General features: G+C 41.8%; 2 protein-coding genes across 3 annotated transcripts in view; one reads left to right on the top strand and one right to left on the bottom strand.

Annotated features, from left to right (window-relative positions):
* The window catches only part of LOC146989883 (neuroplastin-like), a 33,332-nt gene extending 15,544 nt beyond the window's left edge, over nucleotides 1–17,788 (bottom strand). Inside the window, exons 1-2 of one of the 2 annotated variants that reach the window (XM_085765214.1) lie at nucleotides 17,117–17,788; nucleotides 2,085–2,432 (exon numbers count right to left, since the gene is read on the bottom strand). In XM_085765214.1, the coding sequence (XP_085621340.1) occupies nucleotides 2,085–2,432; nucleotides 17,117–17,195 (427 nt within the window). In that variant the 5' untranslated portion in view covers nucleotides 17,196–17,788. The remainder of the gene's footprint in view (nucleotides 1–2,084; nucleotides 2,433–17,116) is intronic. The other variant, XM_085765225.1, reaches the window with a different exon arrangement.
* Nucleotides 17,789–19,117: 1,329 nt separating this feature from the next.
* LOC146989882 (calcium homeostasis modulator protein 6) lies at nucleotides 19,118–20,113 on the top strand. Its single transcript, XM_085773117.1, has 2 exons — nucleotides 19,118–19,609; nucleotides 19,834–20,113. The coding sequence occupies exons 1-2, from the start codon at nucleotides 19,145–19,147 to the stop codon at nucleotides 19,984–19,986; spliced, it is 618 nt and encodes a 205-aa protein (XP_085629243.1). The 5' UTR covers nucleotides 19,118–19,144; the 3' UTR covers nucleotides 19,987–20,113.
* Nucleotides 20,114–21,409: the final 1,296 nt, after the last annotated feature.

The following is a 21,409-nucleotide window of genomic DNA, read 5'->3' as shown; positions in this document are numbered from 1 at the left end:
ATTAGAAGATCAATACTAGTCTTATATTTGTAAACATTACGTTTCAGCGATTAGCCTAGCAGCTTAGGTTAGCATAAAGACTGCAAATGTGACATTTTTAGACATTGTTTTTCATATGGATTACCAAGATATGGATGTGCTGCTACACTATCTACCTTTGGACAGAGTTAGGCTACAGTAGCTCCCTGTTTCCAAAAGATATCCTAAACTAAGCTAACAATCTGCTGGCTGTAGCTAAAATTTACCATACCAACTGGTACCATTGTTCTCAAAAAAATAATAAGTGTAATAAGTGTGTTCTTAACTGTCTTAATCATTCTGTTAACTATAAAACTACATCTTTTTTTGAGAGAGAGTTTCATACTGAAAATACAGATTTATTTTAGTACACATAGAAAACATTTGTTTAAGAGAAATATCATCAGTAGATTTTGTCCATGCATCCATGCTTGAGTTTCTTTCTGTTTTTTTATTACACAGTAAAACTGCAATTACTGTCAAATAGAATTAGTATATTATAATGAAAGCATTTCAATTGCTATATGTATACTGATTTGGGCAGAAGGATTTAGACCAGTTCATATTCACAAACTAAATTAAGCAAAACTAGGAGGCCAAAACAAGACAATCAGACTTCAGCATGTTTCCCCAGCTACAAACTATACATTCATATCAAGTGGCTATCATGTATAGCCTTTTATATACATGTAATAACATAAATATTACATGTATATATAAAAAAAAAAAACATTTATTCCTCAGTAATGACAGAATATATGTACATCAGATCTGAATTCATGGTTTGAGGGAACATATATGAAATGACTAAATGGGACAAGTGAACAGCTGCTGTCTATTGCACTTCATAAAGGAGTTGAAATGACACCAAAAAAACCCTGATCCAATAGTGTTCACCAGAAGTCAAAATTTGTCAGTCTAATCAGAAGAGTCAGCAGTGATCAGACTCCTCTGAGCTTCTCAGAGAGCTTCACTATGACTAACAACATTCCACATCTCCCTGTGCTACAGTGGGCAGAGCACCGAAGCATGCACAGATTAGAAGGGTCCAGTTGAAATTCAGTTTGTTTGAACGTTAGTGTGCATAGAGCAGAGGGTTAAAGGATATAATGTCATTACTGATTCACAGTCACACGCTTAATGGCTGAGAAGGCACAAGGTTACACATTGCACAGGCAAGTCCAGAGAGGCTGTTTCTCAGAGGTGAAATCTCTGTCTCGAAGGCCCGCACATGGCCATATCCTTTATTTGGATTTCCACACGCAAATTAGAAAGCAGAAAATGTTAGCTTTTATCAGGCAAGAGCTGACAGCAGGAATCACTCTTTTACGCCTTATCGGATCCCTCCTTGTGTCTTCTTACAGTCTCATTTACACTACGCCCAGAGTGAGAAAGCCAAATCAAAAGCACCATTACTTCAAAGCACCACTAGGTTTCTGCTGCATTTAGCAGGCAGGGCTTTGAAGTAAATGAAACAATTCACGTAACGCAAAAGACACAACATAATGTTAAGGGAATAGGTATCACAAATAAACCTAGGAATAGGAAATGGTTCAAATCAGGATACAGAGAAAAGAGATAGTGATCAGAATATTATAAAAGGACACATGAGACAGTAAGAACAAAGGTCTGGTGTGGGAGGAAAGAGGGAAATGTTGATAGAGGCTGGGTAAAGTTCCTGGGTTTGTGGTCATTTACAACAAGATGCTCAAGGGATTCAGGGAGAGCCAGGGAGTTTTCTGAGCTCAGTGGAAGAAAACATAAATAATTTCCAAACCAAATAAGAAACTAAATTTAATATGAATGAAAACCAACAGGAAAAGCACCCACTGGCAATGGGGATTTAGATAATTACAATTTTTTTTTTCTATTTTACTACTATAACAAGCAACTTAAATTATGAATATGAATAAATAATGTGGTTGGTATTTATTTTAATTCTGCTTGGCCAGTGAGGGCTGTGGTGAGGGTGAGCTCTTGAAAAGATTGTACGGGTTGGAGTGGTTGGGGGCAGGGGATTGGTAGTTCATTCACCATCTAGGTACTACAGGACATATACCACTCACTCTGTAGCACCGAAATGGTGGCCTGGGCACGGATCCAGGTGATGGCTGGGTTTTGTCGGAGGTCATTGCGCCTGGGGTCGTTGCTGGCTCGGCACTCATAGGTCCCAGAGTCCTCCAGTGTGAGGCGCGTGATGCCGAGCACACTAACCCCATTGGCGCCGTAGGCCGTGTTGATAGATACCCGACGCTTGCGAGCTCCGTCCCACAGCTGCTTGAAGGAGTCGGCTCGGTTGATCTCGGCATACCACCACTGGATCTCTGGAGTGGGGTTACCAACCACGTCGCAGTACAGCTCAAAGGTGTCCCCTGTAAGCTTAGTCTCAGACATGGGCGACTTCACAAACCCAGCTGGAGAGGAAAAGTGTGGCAGGGTGGCAGGAAGGAAAGGGTTAGAGCAGTAGAAAGATGTGAAAAGGTTAAGCGGTGGAGAAAGAAATAAATTTAACCCAATGAAAGGATGATTAAAGCCAAAACAAAAACAAGCAAGCTTCAAATCATTGATAGGTGAAAATAAGCAAGACTGATGATTGTCTAAAAACCAGTCCGTTCAATGTCAAGTTCCCTGGCCCGCTGAGACCTGTCAGACATAGTCAAAGCCTCAAGTCTTTACCAGCAAATCATGCTAGTGTCTTGTGTATGTCCGTCTTCTTTTATTTCTCTCTTTCGCACACGTAAGGATCTTTGAAGTTCACCTTTCATTTGGTTGTGCTTGAACAGTACAAACATTACAGTGCATTAAATGTGGTACATGGCTAAATCTTAAAAATGTAACAAAACACTTAAAGAAACAAAGAGCTAGTCTCATTGGGTTTGATCAGTTTAATCAGCCAGTTCCTTAAAGGTTTGTTTATCAAAGAGCCTCACCAAGATGATCAATCACCTCACCCTTTTCTACCTTTACTGTGATGCAACAATTAGTGGCACCGTTCTTGACCCCCATTGAAATGAAAAGTCCTCACAAGTGTGCCACATATGTCAATGCTGAAAAAAAACATTAATAACCGTTAACCAATAAGATTACGATTGGCGATCACCGATGGTTTTCTTTTTCTTTTCTTTTTTATTGCTGTTATAAAATACACACACATGCACAGCAATAGCTGATCAGCGCCAGATCCACTGTACTGTGGCTCAGATTGAAGTTAGCTCCTTTATGGAGCTGCAGGTGAACCGGCTTTTTATTTTTTTTTTAGCAGCACCGTTGTTACAGATCGTGCACCTCTATATCAGTGTGGGCTACATTTATTGTCTGACCTTCCCTCATGGGGACTGCGCTGCATAACTGGCACATACAGTCAGTCCTCCTGTGTAACGTTTTGCTGCGAAATATGACTGAAGGCAGGTGAAAGTCTGCATGTGTCGACACGCCCCAATGAGTTGACGACATAAGGAGCAAATATTAAAAAAATAAACAATAGTATTAATCGGTCAAAGGTCTTGTTATCGGTTAATCATGTGCATCCCTACATAGTATTCCTCAAAATCCGCAGCTGTGAAATTTTCCCTTTGAGCTTGAGTCTCATTGACACAACTCTACCAGAGGAATGAATGTCACTTAAAGGTCCCATATTATGAAAAACACGTTTTGTCTGGTCTCTACATATATAAACTGGTCCTCCCTGAGCCTACCAACTCCTAGGATGAGCAAAGCAAACGGGTCCTGAATTGACTCTGCAGTCCACCCACTGGTAAAACGGCGCTTCTACAGGCTGCTCAGAATCAGTTCCTGTGGTGACGTAACGACGGGAGTGAATTGCATAGGCCGGCCCCCCCGGTTTCTATGGCTGCACAGCAAGAAACTCCTGAGCTAAGTTGATGAAATACTGACCAATTTTGAGTCATAAAGTGGTAATAATCTTTGCCGTGTACAGTAACCATGTTACTTAACAAAATAAAATTTATGGTAGACTGATCGGTTCACTGAAAAACATTTATTTATTTATGTAAATGTGGTGATTTAAGTACATAGCCCAGAGGCAGTCCTGCTCACTTTTCATTCAAACAAACTAATGCTACTGCCAAAGTTGTTAGATTTCATCAATGAGACTAACATTAATCTCCTAAAAAGAATTTAACCAGCCAGCGGTAAACCTCTAAATGCGTAAGTCCATTTGTAAAGCAACAAAAAAAAGTTTCCACCGCTTTTACAATGTGTCCTTTCAAATTGGATTAAAAAAAAACTATACTAATGACTTTTCTTATTATTAATGTCCTTCACCTATCTCCTTCAAGTCCATTTTCTACTCCTGCTCAGGGTGCTGGAGTCCATCCCAACACACTTGAGGTTAGAAGTAGGGTACATCCCTGGACATGTGGTCAGTCTGTCACAGGACTAACACATCCAGATGGACAACCACATTCACACTCACTTTGACACCTACGGGCAATTTAGTGTCACCAGTTCATAAAATCTGCATGTCACTGGACTGTGGGTGGAAACTGGAGGAAAGACATAAATTCAAACACATGGCTTTCTAACATCGGTGTCATCTGGCAACTCATTCTAGCATGTTAAACAATCCTATTAAAAATCAGAAAGAAAATGTACAGGTTTAAAAATCTGTATGGTAATTCATTCATCTATTCATATTTTTTATCTGAATATCCATGTACATACCTATTAAAAGCAATTCCCAGAAATCATCACCAACAGATATAACTTCAAGTATATATGTATGGACCTAATCTCTCTTCATCCATATCAGCTCTTACTGGTAACACCATAAATTAGGTCAACCAGCTTTTCATTTTGGATAAGCTGGAATTTAAGAGCAGGTTTTCAAAACTCACATCTGGTCAGAGTGGAACAGGATAGTTCAACCAGCTTCTGTACAAGTATGGGCTCACGCAGTTGATTTGGGCTTCTACTGTAAAGCAAAATTTGCTTTATATAACTCAAACACAGAACCTAAATATGTATCAATAACCATTAATACAGTTCACCACAGGCATTTAATCTTGGGAGACAGATAAACAGTCCCCATTTTCTGTGATGCTGCTGGACTACCTGAAGTAGAAAATACAAAATATATCAAGAACTCAAAGTGAAATGGGGTCCATAAGCATCATCGCCACAACGGTGAGGGCTGTGTCTGTGGCTGATTCATGACGCTGTTCAACATCAGTAGTTTGCCCAACAATACACTGCCAGCCTTAATGAACCTCATCTAATGACAAATCACCTGGACCACAGACACTGTTCTCTGCAGCCCCTGCAGCCTGTCAGCTGTAAACCACATGTGCTTAAATAAATCAGAAAAAATGCACTGCCTTAACTCTGCCCTGGATTGTTGTAGAGGAAATGGGAACAAAGAGCCTGTGGTCTCCTGAGTGTTGTGTCTAACTACAACAGCTTACAGGCCCTCCCAGATCTGTCTGCCCTGCTCAAAGTAATGCATCATAGGCACATGAACAGATAAGCCTGTAGAAGCCAGAGGAAGGAGTGTCAGCAACTGCAGTATTCAGCTCACTCCCACAATGAGCCATGGTACATTTACCTTAAATAAGATTATTGAAAGTTTAATTGCAGTGGAAGTAGAGATACTTCTCGCAAGGTTTACGTAATCTATTTTGGGCATTTTCCACACAGTTTTTTTTTTTTTTTTTTGGGGGTGGGGGGGTTCGCCTTTTTTGTGCAAAGCTTGAGAATGTTATTGTCATTGCACTATACTTAGACAGGCTGTCAACATATCGTCACAAATATTTCACATACTTGACAATGCAGGACTTGTTAGTGTCATGTTGCCCAGCACCAGTTTGTGACTCACAGCCATATGAAAATTATTTTTTAATAGGAAAGTGAGATTATGACAAAGAATTTGGCAAAAGAAAATGCAGTCTTCCTGTTGGGAGATATGTCTGAGGATATTAGGTGCTTACAACTTGTGTTTCTATGTGCAATGCCTAGAGATATGCTGAGTAATTAGCATTTGTTTCTTTTCTCTGGAAACATCTGGGCCCATCAAGCTCACCACGTAATCCCAGAGGGTGAATCCAAGCCTATCCGCCCACACTTTGAAAGCAATATTTCAATTTGAGAGAACATTCACTATGGCATTCTCTATTATTATTATGGATATGACAGTAAATTGGCTTAGCACGCGGCATAGATAACCACTGTCAGTTATGCATAAGAGCTCATAATCACAGTATAGTATCTGCTTAGAAAAAAAGTAATGAATGTTCTCCAAGGTGATGGCAAATTAAATCAGAAAAAGGAACAGATGACTTCATTTAAATTCAGGCTCAGGGAGGCTCTGAGGAGAAATACGCACAGAACAAACTACAGATGACACTCGGCCAATGAGCGGACCAATTTTCATGTTGTTTAAACAAGGAGCTTACACTGGCAGTGAAAACAAAACACAAAGCAGCCAGCCGGTACTCATTCATTTCAAATGCAAGTTGTGAGACGAGAAGTGACAAAGAGCCTGTGGACGGTGGAACGATCTCAGCAAGTACAACAACAGTGGAGGAAAGATGAGCAAAGTTCATCTTTATGTAAATGAGCAGGGGGGCGGTTGACTGAAGGGCAGATGTGTTGACTTGAGTTCAGTTTTGTTCTGAGTAAATGCAAACGAAAAAGGAAAAAGAATTGTCTCCTTTTTATTTATAGCACATCAGCACCAGAAACTGGAAAATGTATTAAGGAAAATAACCACAAAAAGAAAGAAAAAAGTATAGCTGTCAGGACATGTTATGTAATTCCTAGAAATACATAGTATGGGCACCAGAGACAAGACACTATTAGTCTTACAGTAGCACACAGTTGATATGCTGATGTGTGTGCAAACAAAAACAGGACATAAAAAAGCTCCCAATGACACAGGTTAACAAAGGACATGACAAAATATAATCCAAAACACTAAGAATAAATAGATTGGTCTGTTTTAAAACTGACAGAACTCCTGAATTGCTAAAGATGTGTAGACTTCACTTAAGCTTTAGTAAATGAAACTATCACCTTAAAGCCTGTCCACTGTTTACATCTAAAATATATCTTTTAGTATCAAACCCTTGCTGCCTATTGGCTTTAAAGGTAGATCTGAATAATGTGTTGCTTTCTCCTTTTGCAGTCATAATTACATGGCCAGCGGTGTATTGTCATTTGCTTAGTTTCTAAATGTGGCTAACTGCTATGTTTGCAGAGCTAACATTGGGATGTTGTTTCAGTGGTGCTTCACACTGGCTGCTGGATGTCATGTCATGTACTGTAATGTTACAAGTATAATTTCTAAGTCCAGCATGCTTGTAGAGACATGGATGAACACAGAGTAAATATTAACAATGCGTGACTGTATATTGGAGGATGTTATATTATTAAATGTAGTATTCTTAAGAGAGTAATATGGGATAACTGAAGCAAATAAGAGCCTCACTGCCAGAAGAGACATGCTGTTTCTCTCTGTTTGAGCAAATGTTTATATGAGTGGATGATTTAACAGAAATTATTCAAGACTAATTAATTAAGTCCTTCACAGCGCCATGTCTGGCTTGCACTCTTTACCTCGGTTTACTCCTGGTCCCAGGTGACGTGCAGAATAGCATCGCGAAATAACCGGTAGTTTTCTGTGACAAGCTCTGTCTAAGGCTGTATGCGAGTCACAGTCATTAGCCTACCTACTCCAGTGATGTAGGTAGAGAGGAGAGCTCCCCTGAGGACTGACAGCTCGCCACACACACCACCACCATGCAGCCTGAGAGTGAGTCAGCTGCCTGCCTACAACCTGGATCCCTGTCCGCAGTCGCACAACACAGACAGAGAAAGCCGCGAGTGGGAAACCCCCTGGGGCTAATGAACTGGTTATGGCTGTGTGTGTGTGTGTGTGTGTAGGTTTAGGTGTAGGTTTGTGTGTTTGAAGTTGTGGGTTTGGGTGTGGATGCTTAAAGGTTAGGGTTGGAGATCTTGGAAAAACGGTTCTAGTAGGCCACATTTTGAAAATACACAAGTCAAAAGTCCAAGCCCCTTTCCTCACACTTCTCTCCAAAGCTCAGGAACACGCAACGCTTGTTCAGTTTGGGCTTCACATCAAGGTGAAGCCGCGAGGGTATCACACTCGTGGTATGACCGTTGTAATCCCAATGTGAGCGACGCAACTTTCTGCCATACTGTCATGTGTCACTGCGCAGCAATGCTAACTGTGCGCCAGCTTTTTCTCATGGCTCATTCACATGAGAGAAAACACTAAAGGAGCGGTATGTAAGAAAGTGGCAAAAACTTTTTCTGCAGTCAAGTTCAAAACGCAGCAGCACATTGTTTCCCCTCCCTACCCCCCAGACTCGAGGTTGCCAGACAGCGACGCGCTAACCTCTGCTCTGCTCACTCACAGTCAGCCTCAAAGCAGAGTAAAAAGCTAAATATTCATCAACAACCTCACTGTTTTATTGCTCCGACTCACGTAACTCACGTGATTGGGAGAGAGCGCTGGGTGGCGACACATGCCAAAACATAAATTCAAAACATAAACATGATTTGCGGCCTGCAAAAAAATGTTTTTAATGCGAATATTTTGGCTGTATTGTTGTTGGTGAGTTCAGTATGTTATATCAGGTATATTATTCCTGAGTCTCTGTGACATATTAGGATGATTTTACGGCCAGTTGCTTTACATTTCTTACATATTGTACCTTTAACATCAAAATAAACCACCCAGCATTACGTTTAGAGGTAGATTACCACCTACTGGACTTCAGTGTGGTACATTGGGTTACTGTTGTTGTCTTTGCCGCGGTCGTAACTTCACACATGCGATTAGTGAACGAAGAGTGGTACGCGCAGAGGATGGAGGGAGGGAGAGAGACGGCAGCTTGACACATCACGATCCAATTGACTTTAACGTCGCATTCCCAATTGGATGCTGTTTTGGCAGGATTGTCCCTCCTACAGGCTTTGACTGACTTTTTTCATTTTTGTGAAAAAGCATTGAAGAGGCGTGAAGAGGATTTCAAACAATTTTATAAAAAAATGCAGAATTGAACGCGATTTGAACTGACACCGGCGTAGCCGTGAACTGGGTGTCACAGGCAGAGCAGTGAACTGAGACACTGGGAGCTTCTGCTACAAACAAGCTTAAAATATAGACTTATTTAATTTTTTTCGGAACAATTTCTCATGTCGAGCCTTCAATACAAGAGGGACATTACAGACGAGCAGTATGGAGGTATTTGGATGTTTTTTGGTGTGTCTTTTTGGACAAAGAAAAGTGAGCCCCGTTCGCTACTATCATAAGCCGTTTTCCCACTAAAATTAGCGGGTCGACGCGGGTTTTTTAAACGCAGGTCGACCCGCTAACAATCGGCATTTGGCCCCTTTCCCATTGACCAAAATGAGCCGAGTCTGCCCCTCCCGCTGGGGGATCAGACAGAGCATAAACCAGTCGTCATCCGCAGTGCAAGAGACACACACAGTCATGCCACAGCCAACCGCCGCGGAGTGTCCGTCCGCCGAGGCAGACTCTCTGGCTGGCTGACCTGGAGCACCAGGACCGCGGAGGACAGCCAGTCTGCCGCGGCCGGATGACGGACGTCCGCGGCACACCACGTCAGTTAAACAGGCTGTCGCTTTTTTTCTTTTCTTTTTTTCAATCGTTTTTGGTCAGTGTTATTTGATCTTTTGATCCCAGTCTCGAATGAGAGCAGAGCGGAGCAGAGCTTTGTTTTGGTACGTGATAAGAGACGCGACCGGCGCGATGACGTGGCGTCACGTAACGCTCAGCGCCATCACGTAAATTAGCGGGTTGACGCGGGTCTGGCGTTCCCACTGCAAGCCGATCGGAGCCGAGCCGATTAAAGGCGATTTTAACCCACGTCGCTTGCCGAGTCGTTTGACCGTGTCGACGCTGACTTTTCCTCACTGACTTAATCAAATCACTTTTCTGCCTTATGTGATGTCACTGTGATGGGACAATGTAACACAATTTTCAAATCTTAATTTGAAGAAAAAAATGTGAAATTGTGGCTGTCTATTTCCATCTTCCACTGGTAATACTGGAGTAAGTCACTCAGATCACAGAAGGGAGGAAACAGCTTAATAAGATTTAAAGCCCAATAACCCCTGTTCTGGGGAGAAATGCGCTAATCCCATCCTCTAATCACAACCACCAAACACCTCCTAGTTCTCTTTCAGAGGTCAAAACAAGGGAGTTCAAATGATTTGATGTATGAGAAACGCATAGATAGACGCATCTCAGAATGCTGATTTCCATCGTCAGAATAACAAGATCATTCTAAAATTGGAAAAATCACATCTTCAGATGAGTGTCTTCCTCTACTTGAGTTTTCTTCATGGGTAACGAATGCTTTCCCCCAATATCCTGAAAACTATTGAGTTTTATCTGTCAACTTAAATGACCCTGTTCCTGCTGAACAACAGCTGGCATGAGTCTCAAAAACATCTTCGTGTCTGCTACGTCACCCAGGCGGACAGGACAAATCAGGCACAGTTTAAATGAAAATAACCTCTTTGTGCATTATGTCTCTGAGCTGCCCTTGCTCCGGCACAACAGTAGAACAGCGCTGTGGCTAAATTGGGGAATCTCCAGCAGCGACTGTGTGCAACTGTAGCCTAGGCATGTGAAGCAGAGTGGGACTGAAAAAAACAAACAAACAAAAAAAACAGTGTGCATGCTCAGCAAAAAAAACCTTCCCTTGACAAATCACTATTAAAAAAAAAAACACTGCTCACCTTGGAGCTGTGCATCAGCATGTGCCTGCAGTGTATTTTACATGCTGCTCCTAATCAGTGCAGTCCATATCAGATTTCACAGTGGGCAAGACTGACTCATTGCAAGAGCTGGCTTGGGTCCCACAGTATATTTTCCAGACTCATGTATGTAACTTTGTCCACAGCTGCAGCCGGGGCAGTAACGTGATAATGGACAAGCTACTGCATCATATCGGTCTATCGATTGGATGGCTCATAGCTGTAAATGCTGTTCAGCTATAGTGTATATAGCAATGCGCAAAGAGCTTTCTCTACAACATGTCTTCATACTTTGAAGAACTAATCTTTGCAGTTGTATGGTAATAAGTAACTCCAATCAGTTAACTCAAAGGAAACTCAGGATTAGCTCATGATTGTAGACGTTATCTTGACGTGAGCTGCCTGTTGGGGCTCACGAAGACAGTGGTAACAGTGGTTGGCAGCAGAAAAAGCAGGCTGCATGCTTTGTATTGAGAGGTTATATAAGACACAAAGGCACTTCTTCAGGTCAGCCACAGCCACCTTCTCAACAGCCTTTATTTTGTTGGCATAAAGATCACATCATCTCTCAGCTTAAATAGTTCACAGCCACCTAAGCGAGTCTTTAGAGGGCTGTGCAGCTGTGCACAAGGAGGACGTCCATTAAGAGTTAATGGATTCACTTTCACAAAAGGACCTTAAAGCCACAGTTCTTCGTGCTGTGGCTCAGTGGTAAAAATAGAAACGAGGCAGAATGGACGATTGCTATTTACAGTCCTCCAAATATCTGTCGCAGAAACTAGCCACCTATAGTAGACCTACTTTTCCCTCAACACGAGGGAAGTGATGGCATGAATTCCCTCTGCTTCCCCGATCGTCTCTTGCACTTATAATTATTATTCTACCCACGTCACTCCCTGAACTCTGTAATATCACAGGAAAATCTAGGATTGCATAAGAAGCCATGAGCCACCGATTAACCTTAATCTGAACTGTGAAGGAGAAATGAAATGGCTTTTGGATACATATGATGTGAGTAAATATCAAAATGTTACCTACAGTGTTAAACACTTACCATAGCTGAATACATCTATGGAAACACATCTGCATCTCAATATTAGCTATATTCCTATAATATTCTAATATTCAGATTTAGACACATTTAGTGACTCACACACACAGGGACGGGCAGTGTATACTGTATATGTGAATTAATTAATGTGTATTTGTTTCATAATACTTATAGACGCGTTTCTGTGCATCGTCATCGCAGATGTGTGCGCGCAGCCAGGGGGCAGAAAGCGGGACATTCCTCACTGTTTACAAGCGGAGTCAAGCAGCAAACGAAAAGGACAAGGATTTGTTGTTCTGTTAACCGCACAAACCGGCAAAAGGATGAATAGAAACTGTATAATATCCCGAGGGGATCTCATCCGTTTGCCAAAAACAGAAGAAGATTATGGCTCCAGACCATTGAAAGGGCGGATTGGGGTCCCGAAGTTCCTAAAGGCAGCGAGAGTCTGTGCAGCACCGGTGTCATAAAACTAAAAATAATATACTTTTTTTTTTAAAAAAGAAAAGTTTTGCACATACTGACTTATCTGCATGCAAATTGTTGTTTCTGTACACACTGGGCTTCTCTATGAGATAACTGCAAATGATAGCTGGGCACATATCTGAAATCCATTCGTCACTGAGAATATTATAGTTATGGGTCTGGTAAAAACGAAAGTCATCAACCAGCACATCCAGCGTTTCCCATTAGTAAACAAGTCTGTATGGCGGCTGCAACTCTCGCGCGCGCGCTGGCACACACACGGGCAGATGGGCAGGTCACGTTGTGATGGTAACATGCTAATGCTAGCTAATGTGTTCAAATTGCTACCTGGCCCCGTCAGACCGGGGGTGGCTATCCGAGTAGTGAAATGGCACTCAGGTACCGCCCAAGCCGAGTGGATATCGGCTGGAGCCGTACAAACAATACGGCATCTACAATGATATCAGTTCACTCCGAGCAGTCTTTTGCCCCCTGGTTGCGCGCGCACTTAGTATTGTTTGTACACAAGAAACCCATCTATAGGGTCCACACATGGGGGCCAACGGTACTCTCTGGGGGCCAAAAGACCAGATGGCACATGTTTCAATGGCATTGAAGGTTAAGACATAGTATTCGTAGTTGACATCCATTTGTGATGGTTAGGGTTATCATACGGACCTAGAGAGTGCATTACGGTATGTCAATAAAGGGTGCACGGCAATATAGTACAAAAGTGTGTGTGTGAGTGATTATGTGGTGTGAACAAGGCCTCAGTGAGTGCGACCGAACAGCACAGAGACCACAGGAAATGCTTGGAATGCCTTCGTCTGGACTTTATCATACAATAGAGGGCTTATTGGATATTTGATTTTTTCCAGATAGCAAGTTGAAAGTGCGCCTCACTGTGCACAGGCTCTAAGCACCTCAGAGGAATTAAATAAGAGGAAAGAAAGGAATTTTGGGGGATAATATTTTGTTATATTAGGGCTGGGTGACATGGCTGAAAAATGTATCATGATGTAAGTGTTTCATCTCAGTCAATATCGATGATTATTGATTCGGTTTTTTGACCTATTCTAAATAGGGACCAGGAGAAAAAAAGGCTGAGTTTAAATACTTTTATTTTAAACGTAAGCTTTAACCTTTAAAAAGCGGTCAACAACTATGAAAAACAATACATAAATAAATAAATATACTGGTCAGTGTGCAAATATAGACATTAAATAAATGCTTAATCAAACAAAATGTGCAAAGTATTTTGTAAATAAGAAATTAGTGTACATCTGTGGTCGACCTCACATCTTTGACATGTAACACAGTAATAATGTCAGTATCAAACCAGCATAAAATTATGATAATAACTCAAAAACAACTCAACATAGTTTCACTGCAAGGAAATCTGTTTAACTTTCTCAGGCTTTAAGGCCATACTGGTATATGTAACAATATACACAAATACAAAACAATCGCAATGGATATCTTTTTCACATCAAGTAAGCAGATCAATAGGGAGCAATAAACAAACATGTCTAACAAATAATTTTAAAATATGTGCATAGTGCAAATTTTGTAAACATAGAAATCAGAATAAACTTGAGGTTGTCTGAACTTCTTTGACATGAAAAAAACCTGTTACCCAGTCCAGTCAAATATGAAAATATCAAACCAGCATGTGAATAAAATAGCTCAAGCAAGCACTATTCAACCATGGCTTCACTACAGATTTTGGGAAAAGGAAAACAAGCTGGTTCACAATCTCAGGTTTTAAGGCTGCCCTGGTACATTTGACAATATTACCCCTAGTACTAAAAATCCTTTAAGAGGCGGTGCTGGTGGCTGGAATGCACAAGTATTTTTTGGCAAGCTGGGACAATCTTGGAAAGTTGTGCTCATGTTGCTTCCACCACTCTGGGGGGTCAGACTCACTGTCTGCATCAAGACACTTCAGGTAGCTTTTCAGGTCACTTTCAACTTCCAGTGAGAGGTGAGGCATCTTCTTAATCTTCTTGACTTCGTTTTTTGAAGAAACTTGCGTTGTTTCTTCACACCCAGTGGCAGAGGTGGTTCAGTGGCAGCTCCTCCTTCTGCACCTTGGTTCGCTGTTCCCTCTGAAATCTCTGCCTGTGATTGGCCTGGGTATTCATCCAATATCTCAGACACTGCTCTTCTTTTAATGGCATCTACCTTCTCCGGGCTGATGTACTGTGCCTTGAATGTAGGATCCACAAAGGCAGCCACGTCCAGGAGATCATCTGTTGCAGAGTCGGCATATTTCTCATCAAGATAGGTGGTCTTCAGCTCTTTTGTGAGTTGACAGGTGGAATACTGGCCTCACATAGGAGACTGTCACATCTGACTCCCCAGAAAAGGAGTGTGTGAACTCCAGAAGAGGAGTTAAGGCCTCATGCAGTGACTCAAGAACATCAATGTCATTTGATGCTGCTCTACTCCAACGGATGAGAGCGGCTGAGGTGGTAAAATAAATTTGTCGTATTGCCAGACTTGGTAGGGACGACGACCTTGCATAGTTTGCAGACAACATCGGTCTGACTCTTGCTGGACTTAAAATATCCAAAATACTGCCAAACTGGTGACGTGACCCTATCCACAATTTCCTCTCGCGCTGTTGTACTAATTTTCTCCTTTCACTCCACGTTCTTTTTTTTTTGTTGCTGTTGTTGACGCCACCAATCTTACTAAGCTGGGCCGTTAGAGGTCGAGAGGCTAAAGCATTTCCTCTGCCTACATCCCCCAGAATGCCTTGCAGTTCTGGATTGGGGTTTTCTTCCTAATTTTTTTCTAACAGAGTTTAGTGAAATTATTGAACATTCTATCAAACGTATATATATTTTTTTATATTGATCACGTGTCTATCTTTTTTTTTTTTTAAGTATATTTTTGGGGCTTTTATGCCTTTAATGGACAGGACAGTTCAGAGAGTGACAGGAAATGGGAGGCAGAGAGGGGGGGAATGACACGCAGGACAGGGCCGCCCGACGCGGGACCCAAACCGGGGGCGCCTGCAGTGAGGACTGTAGCCTCAACACATGGGGCGGGCGCTCCACCAACTGAGCCAAACACCGCCCGATCACGTGTCTATCATGATAGATAAGATATCGTTATCGTTTTATCGCCCAGCCATATGTTATATAACTGCTTAAGTTTTATTTTTTGTCTCCTCACAAGCTGAAGACGTAGGCTGAGTTTGTGATTACTTCTAGTATCTATATTTCAAAACTGTGCTTCTTTCTTTTCTGCACACTCTCTTTAATTAGTGTTACACAGAAATATTGTAGTAATATATCACACTCATGTTGTCTGGATTTAAAAAATCATTTTCAATTCTTGCAATATTAAGTCCTTTAATTGTAGGACAATGATGGAGTGAGGTCTGTCACAACCTTCTCTTCCTATTGTCAAAATACATGTCTTGCTAAGTCTTGCACAGTGGGTGTCTGATTATCCCACATAAAAGATGGGGTGAACATTAAGCATTAAATTTATAAGCATGCAGTTTAATTCTCTGCCTTATTTATTTATTTATTTTGAAAGGGGATTAGATCCTGTCAGTGACGTTGATCTGTCAACACAAAACCTTGACAGGAGCTTCTGAAAAGGCAATGATTACTTTGTTAACAGAAACTGAAATAGACTGGTTACATTTGCATACTAAAGCACCGACTTGTCTGGGTTGCCAACGGAAGCTATTGAGGTTCTTTTAAAACATTTGAAAAAAATAAAGACCCCACTTTCATTTTGTGAAGTCTGCTGATTTGCGTGCCCCTCTGGGCTGATGTGATTCAACAGAATGTGAGAACAGGACATGCTGTAGCAGAGGAGGACAGCCTGGAACACCCAACAGCATGTTGCTGCTGACATTTGTTTAAACCGCATCAACTTTTTATTATGATTACCGCACAATGAAATTCAACTTACAAATGAGCATCCTGCAGCTCTTCATGTCTGTCAACCAAATGTCTCATGCACTATATCTGGATAGTTTCAAAAACAAGAAACATCTGGTGCTCAAACATGGTGGATGAAGATCAGATAAGTGTGTTTAGATTTGCTGTAGTTAGGCAATAAAGGAAGCTCCACATTGCATTAGAGGAACTGTGCCATTATGAGGAAGCGTGTTTCTCAATTAAACAGATGCACAAGTCCAAGCCCAACACCTGTGAAACAGAAGGGCCTGATATTTGCAGTATTTCAAACATGCACTGGACGAGTCATTAGTCTGTTTGTGTGTGTCAACATTACTTTATCAGCATCTAGAGCAGGTTAGTCTTGCATGACACACTCTGCAACCCAACCCCCTCTTTGACTTAGCAAACTGCTCACTGACAGCCCCAGGCTATACTCATAGGCTCTATGTAAATACTGACAACTAATTCCATGAAGGTACAAGCCTCAGTTTTGCTCCCAGCAACAACAAGCACTGTCAACGTTTTCTATTTGCCCTAAAGTGACAGTTAATGCAGACACAGTAACACAACACACACTGTAGCTGGAATAAATGACAACCTTTCAAAGAAAAAAAGAAAAGAAAAAAAAAAGATGTCACAACACAGTCAGTTTACTTTCCGTCTTCTAAAGGCTACACTGTGTGGTCAGTAACTGAATCAGATTTGTTGGTGTCTAACTCTGGCCTTCTTGTCGAGATGCGTGAAACTACAGTGTAGTAGAGGCTTAATCGCAGTCATTCTCAAAATCCTCTTTGGCAACATTTCGCTCGGCGTCCTCCTCATACAAGTCAAGTCACTTTCCCTCAACGCGATGTTTACAATTATGCCACGGTCAAATCTGCTTTCTTACCGTTTTGAGCCGAGATGAAAGGCAGCATCAAGTTCCCTAAAAGGGCCACCGCCAGCAGCATCACTGCGTTAGGATGCATTGTCGGGGGGCTAGATGAGAGTACCAGGGTCTCGGTCGGACGAATGTGGGAGGAGAGCTCGTGTATAGATCACCAGATCTAGAGAGATGGGCCCAGCATAGCACCGGGTGCTTAAAAAAAAAAGCAGGCAGACGAGGATTATTTAAAGATGTTTGTAGAAATGCCTCCCTGATTCAAAGACCTTAAGAGGACGGCGATGGGTGAAGGGTCCGGGGGGAACGAGGCCAGCGGCTCAGGGATGCCGATGTGCAGCCATAGGCGGTGATGAAGCCTCGTCGGATTGCGGAGGAGAGGTCTTTGGATGTCAGGGAGATTGTCCACAGTGTAGTTCTGAAGATTCAAAGATGCGCAGACCGATGCGCATTTGCGCTCTCACGCTCACGGTTCGGTGATTAAAATGAAAGTGGCGCACAAATTATTCCCGACGGGAAGTGATGTAGCCGAAACATAAGTCTGTTATCAGCACCGGTCTATTTTTAATACCTAAAAAAAAAAGAAAAAAAAAAGAAAAAGAAAAACAGAGGAACAGATGCTGGTAGGACACCAACGGCAGCAACGACAGGCTGCGCGTGCCCTATGCGCTCATGACCGTGGATAAACACACATGTACACAGAGTCACGCTCTTGCTCTGTCTGTCTCTCTCTCTCACACACACACACACACACGGACGTAATGTTGTTTGTAAACTCAGGCAGTAACTAGACTGTGTGATTTCCGAGCTCTCATTTCTACATCAGTGGATAAGATTCATTTATCTTCATTCATTTTCTTTATGAGACGACAGGTGCACATTTTCATCATCTGTAACTTGGAGGAAGGTGTTCAGTTTATACGCTATTTCCTCACTACAGGAATAACCTTGCCGTATCATTTGATAACCCTGTTCAACAGCTCCTGCAGCAGTAGTACTAATACAACCCAGACATTGCCAGATGGATAATCGCCAACAGAGATCTAAGCAGAGAACGTGACGTGTTTGAAATGCAGTGAGTGGCTGCATTAAAAAAAATGCATGGGTAAATATGCAGATGAACTAAAATCAACCCTGCCAGACTTTTCATCAGTCACATACTGTGTCTCCAAGCCTGTTTCACAGTGCCTAAATACTCGCTCTTGTCAGGTTTTAATGTGAGGAGATTATAGTGATGCTCTTGAGCTCACTGAGGTCATTTATAAATTATGTCATCACATCAGTGGCCTGGGTGTTCTCAAGCTGTATGTACCACATCCCCTTCAAAGTTCAACATGGCCTCCTGTAATCCGCTCTATCCCCTTATCTGTGCTGCAGCATGGGCGCCCTCATGTGGTCAGATGAGGTAGACAGACGAGAGTGCATGCATTTCTCTTTTTTCTCTGTTTCAGACAATATTGTAAAAAGAAAAAACAACAAAAAACAAAACAGGAAAATAACCTGAGCTTTTAAAAAAGATAAGCAGGGGGGCAGTTTTATTATGCATCTTGGATGACTTTCCTTTAGGTAAATATCTTTTTAACTATAAAATTTTTGTAATGTTTAAATGTAGTGTAAATTTGGCCCCGTAACTTGATTCTTCAATGTAAAGGCTCACCCTTTGTTACATGCCAACACCTACATTAATGTGTTTTTTAGTTGCACTATTGCAGTGGGCCAGTCTGTGCTAAACTGCAGAACAAACTTCCCTCCACTTTACAGCCCTCCCTCCAGTTTGTCTATGGGAGACCACATTTAAAATGTAACCCCACCTGAAACCTCGCACAGACCAATCAGCCAGAGAAATGTCAGAGCAGACGGCACACCCTCCTTTGTTCAAAACCAATCAGAGTGGAAGTGTGGCATTTTGCCCGAGGGGAAAACTTACCCCTGGATGAGTTAATTACGCATCACTTAGCTGTTGCCAATGTGTTCACAACGGTGGACCCTCTTTTGGGCTTTTTACAACGATTGTCTTCATCTTTCGGTCAATCTAGTATGGAAAGTAGACAACAATGGCTTACCAGGCTGAAAAATGAACTTAGCAACAGTCCTCTGGTATCAAATGTGGCTTTTGGCTTTATCCTCATGGGACTAGAGAAGCTGGTGGAGCTGGAGTTTGAGTGTCCTTGCAACCCTACATGGAACGGAATGTTTTCATCAGCATTCTTCATCATTCCTGCCGTCATGGCCTTCACCTTGATGCTGATCATCCAAGGATGCAGATGTGATACGTGGTGCAGGAAAACTGTTTCCCTCTCCAGTTTTGTTCCTGCTATCGTGTGGCTGATTTTGTTGTTCCTCGATGGCCAATACTTTGCTTGTGCTATGACAGACTGGGACGGTAGATTTGTACTAGTTGACAAGGCACCTCCGCAGAAGTGGTGTGAGCCAATTAGTGAGGGAGATGTCACCCCACAAGAACTAATGCTCCGCTCGCAGCAGCTGTTTGTTTTTTCTCAGGTGAGTTTAATATTTTCTAGTTTACAGAAAATTATGCAGGATGAGAGGAGTTGAAACACCTCCGCCTCAGACTGGGTACTAAAGAGAATAAATCCCAAAATGCCAAGCTATTACCCTTTGTAAAATTTGAGTAATAGCTCTGTTGGTAGACTTTGTTAACAAATACACACCTCCTCTGTTGTTATTTACTAAACAAAGTGTTGCTTCACTCTTCTGTATCCCAGGTTATAGGCATAGTCCTCCTCATTTTCATCTGTGTGGGTCTCGTAGTGTATGTCATCAGAGAAAGCTGCCAACAAGAGGTGGAGATGCAGGATGCAGATGTAGCTGAGCTCACTGTGCTCAGGATGAGCTCTCTACGGACCAGGACATCATGAGAGGATTTACACCGCCCACTACACCTGCCCTGCTGGCATGGACACTTTGTAAATACCCTGGACAGACTTTACTATGACTTTTCATGGCTAAAGACTGGAGAGTGATGGTCAATGATACTGGTAAGAGGCTGCGTAAATACGGCTCTGACTATAAACCCTGATCATGTTATTTTCTCTGTATTATCAGCAAATATGTACACAGAACAGTGACCTGTGCTCGTCTGATGCGTCAGTGGCAACAGGTTTTTAGTTTTGACCTGAAATGGGAAAGACACTCTTCATGAGAGTTACATGGAAAGACTTATTCCACTTTTATGTCCTGTAAATAGGCCCTTGAAGCTACAGCCAACTGCCACTTAGCTTAGCATAAAAAACTTGAAATAGGTGAAGACATTCACCCTGCCTGTTGCCAAAGTTTGGCTACAAAACTTTACAGCACTAGGAACTTTTTCATTTATGATGTCCTGTTTGTTTCATCTCTGCAAAATCCCAAGCATAAAAATTATAATTTAGCATTTTCATAGGGTTTATGTGCTGGATTATTCCTTGACAAGGATCAGTTGCCAGGCAACCAGCAGACACTCCAGAAAGTTACTGCAAGACAAGAAAATAGAGCCTTGTATATCAAGCTTAGAATGATTTTTCTTCTTTTTCCACACTATTCAGAGCTAAACTGACTGGCTGCTGATTGTAGCTTCATATTTTGCTTACAGATTAATAGTGGGATTGATCTTCTCATCAAGCTCCCAGCAAGAATGCCACTATTCTTTTAAAGGAGACATTTTTGTGAGTTTTGGTATTGCTACTTAGTCAGCACTAGCATTAGGAGCTATTTACTTACCAATCCTCAGACACTGTTTTGCTTTTACAAAATGTTTGAGGTTATAATATGCTCTCTGAGTGGTGCAGTTTCTTCAAAGAAGCCTGAAAGCTACAATCATTTGGTACCAGGAAGTGACAAGAGAGTCTAACTGGGCCAGAGCTAGCTAGATAGCAGGCTAACTTCAATAGAAGAAAATCGATTTAAATGGAAGCGCCACTAGATGGTTACAATCCATAGCTGCAGACAGCTCTTGACAAATAAAGAAATTAATTTTGAAACTGAAATCACAAAATTTCCTCTAGAGTAGATAAGGAAATAGCTGTTAATGCTAACATTGGCTAGGGTTGCAATAACAAAGCTCGCAAATACCACCTTTGAAGTGATATTTCACACACATTTTGTGAATTTTTAGTGGACATGAATCGTCAGTAGTTCTGAGACACTCAGTCAGTAGGCTACTGCTTTCAACTTTTATCCCTTGAAAATAGAATTTCATTGTTTTTAACCACAAAGTTTGTTTTAATGCTTTTTGTATTAGCTTTATATATTGAGAAGTGGAACCCGCCAGGCAGCTAATATTGATCCAATATTAGTTGACTT

Source organism: Trachurus japonicus, chromosome 3 (genome assembly GCF_045865225.1).
Source record: "Trachurus japonicus isolate A0001 chromosome 3, Traja_1.0".
Taxonomy (NCBI): Eukaryota; Metazoa; Chordata; class Actinopteri; order Carangiformes; family Carangidae; genus Trachurus; species Trachurus japonicus.
This window is presented reverse-complemented; position numbering and strand designations above follow the sequence as displayed.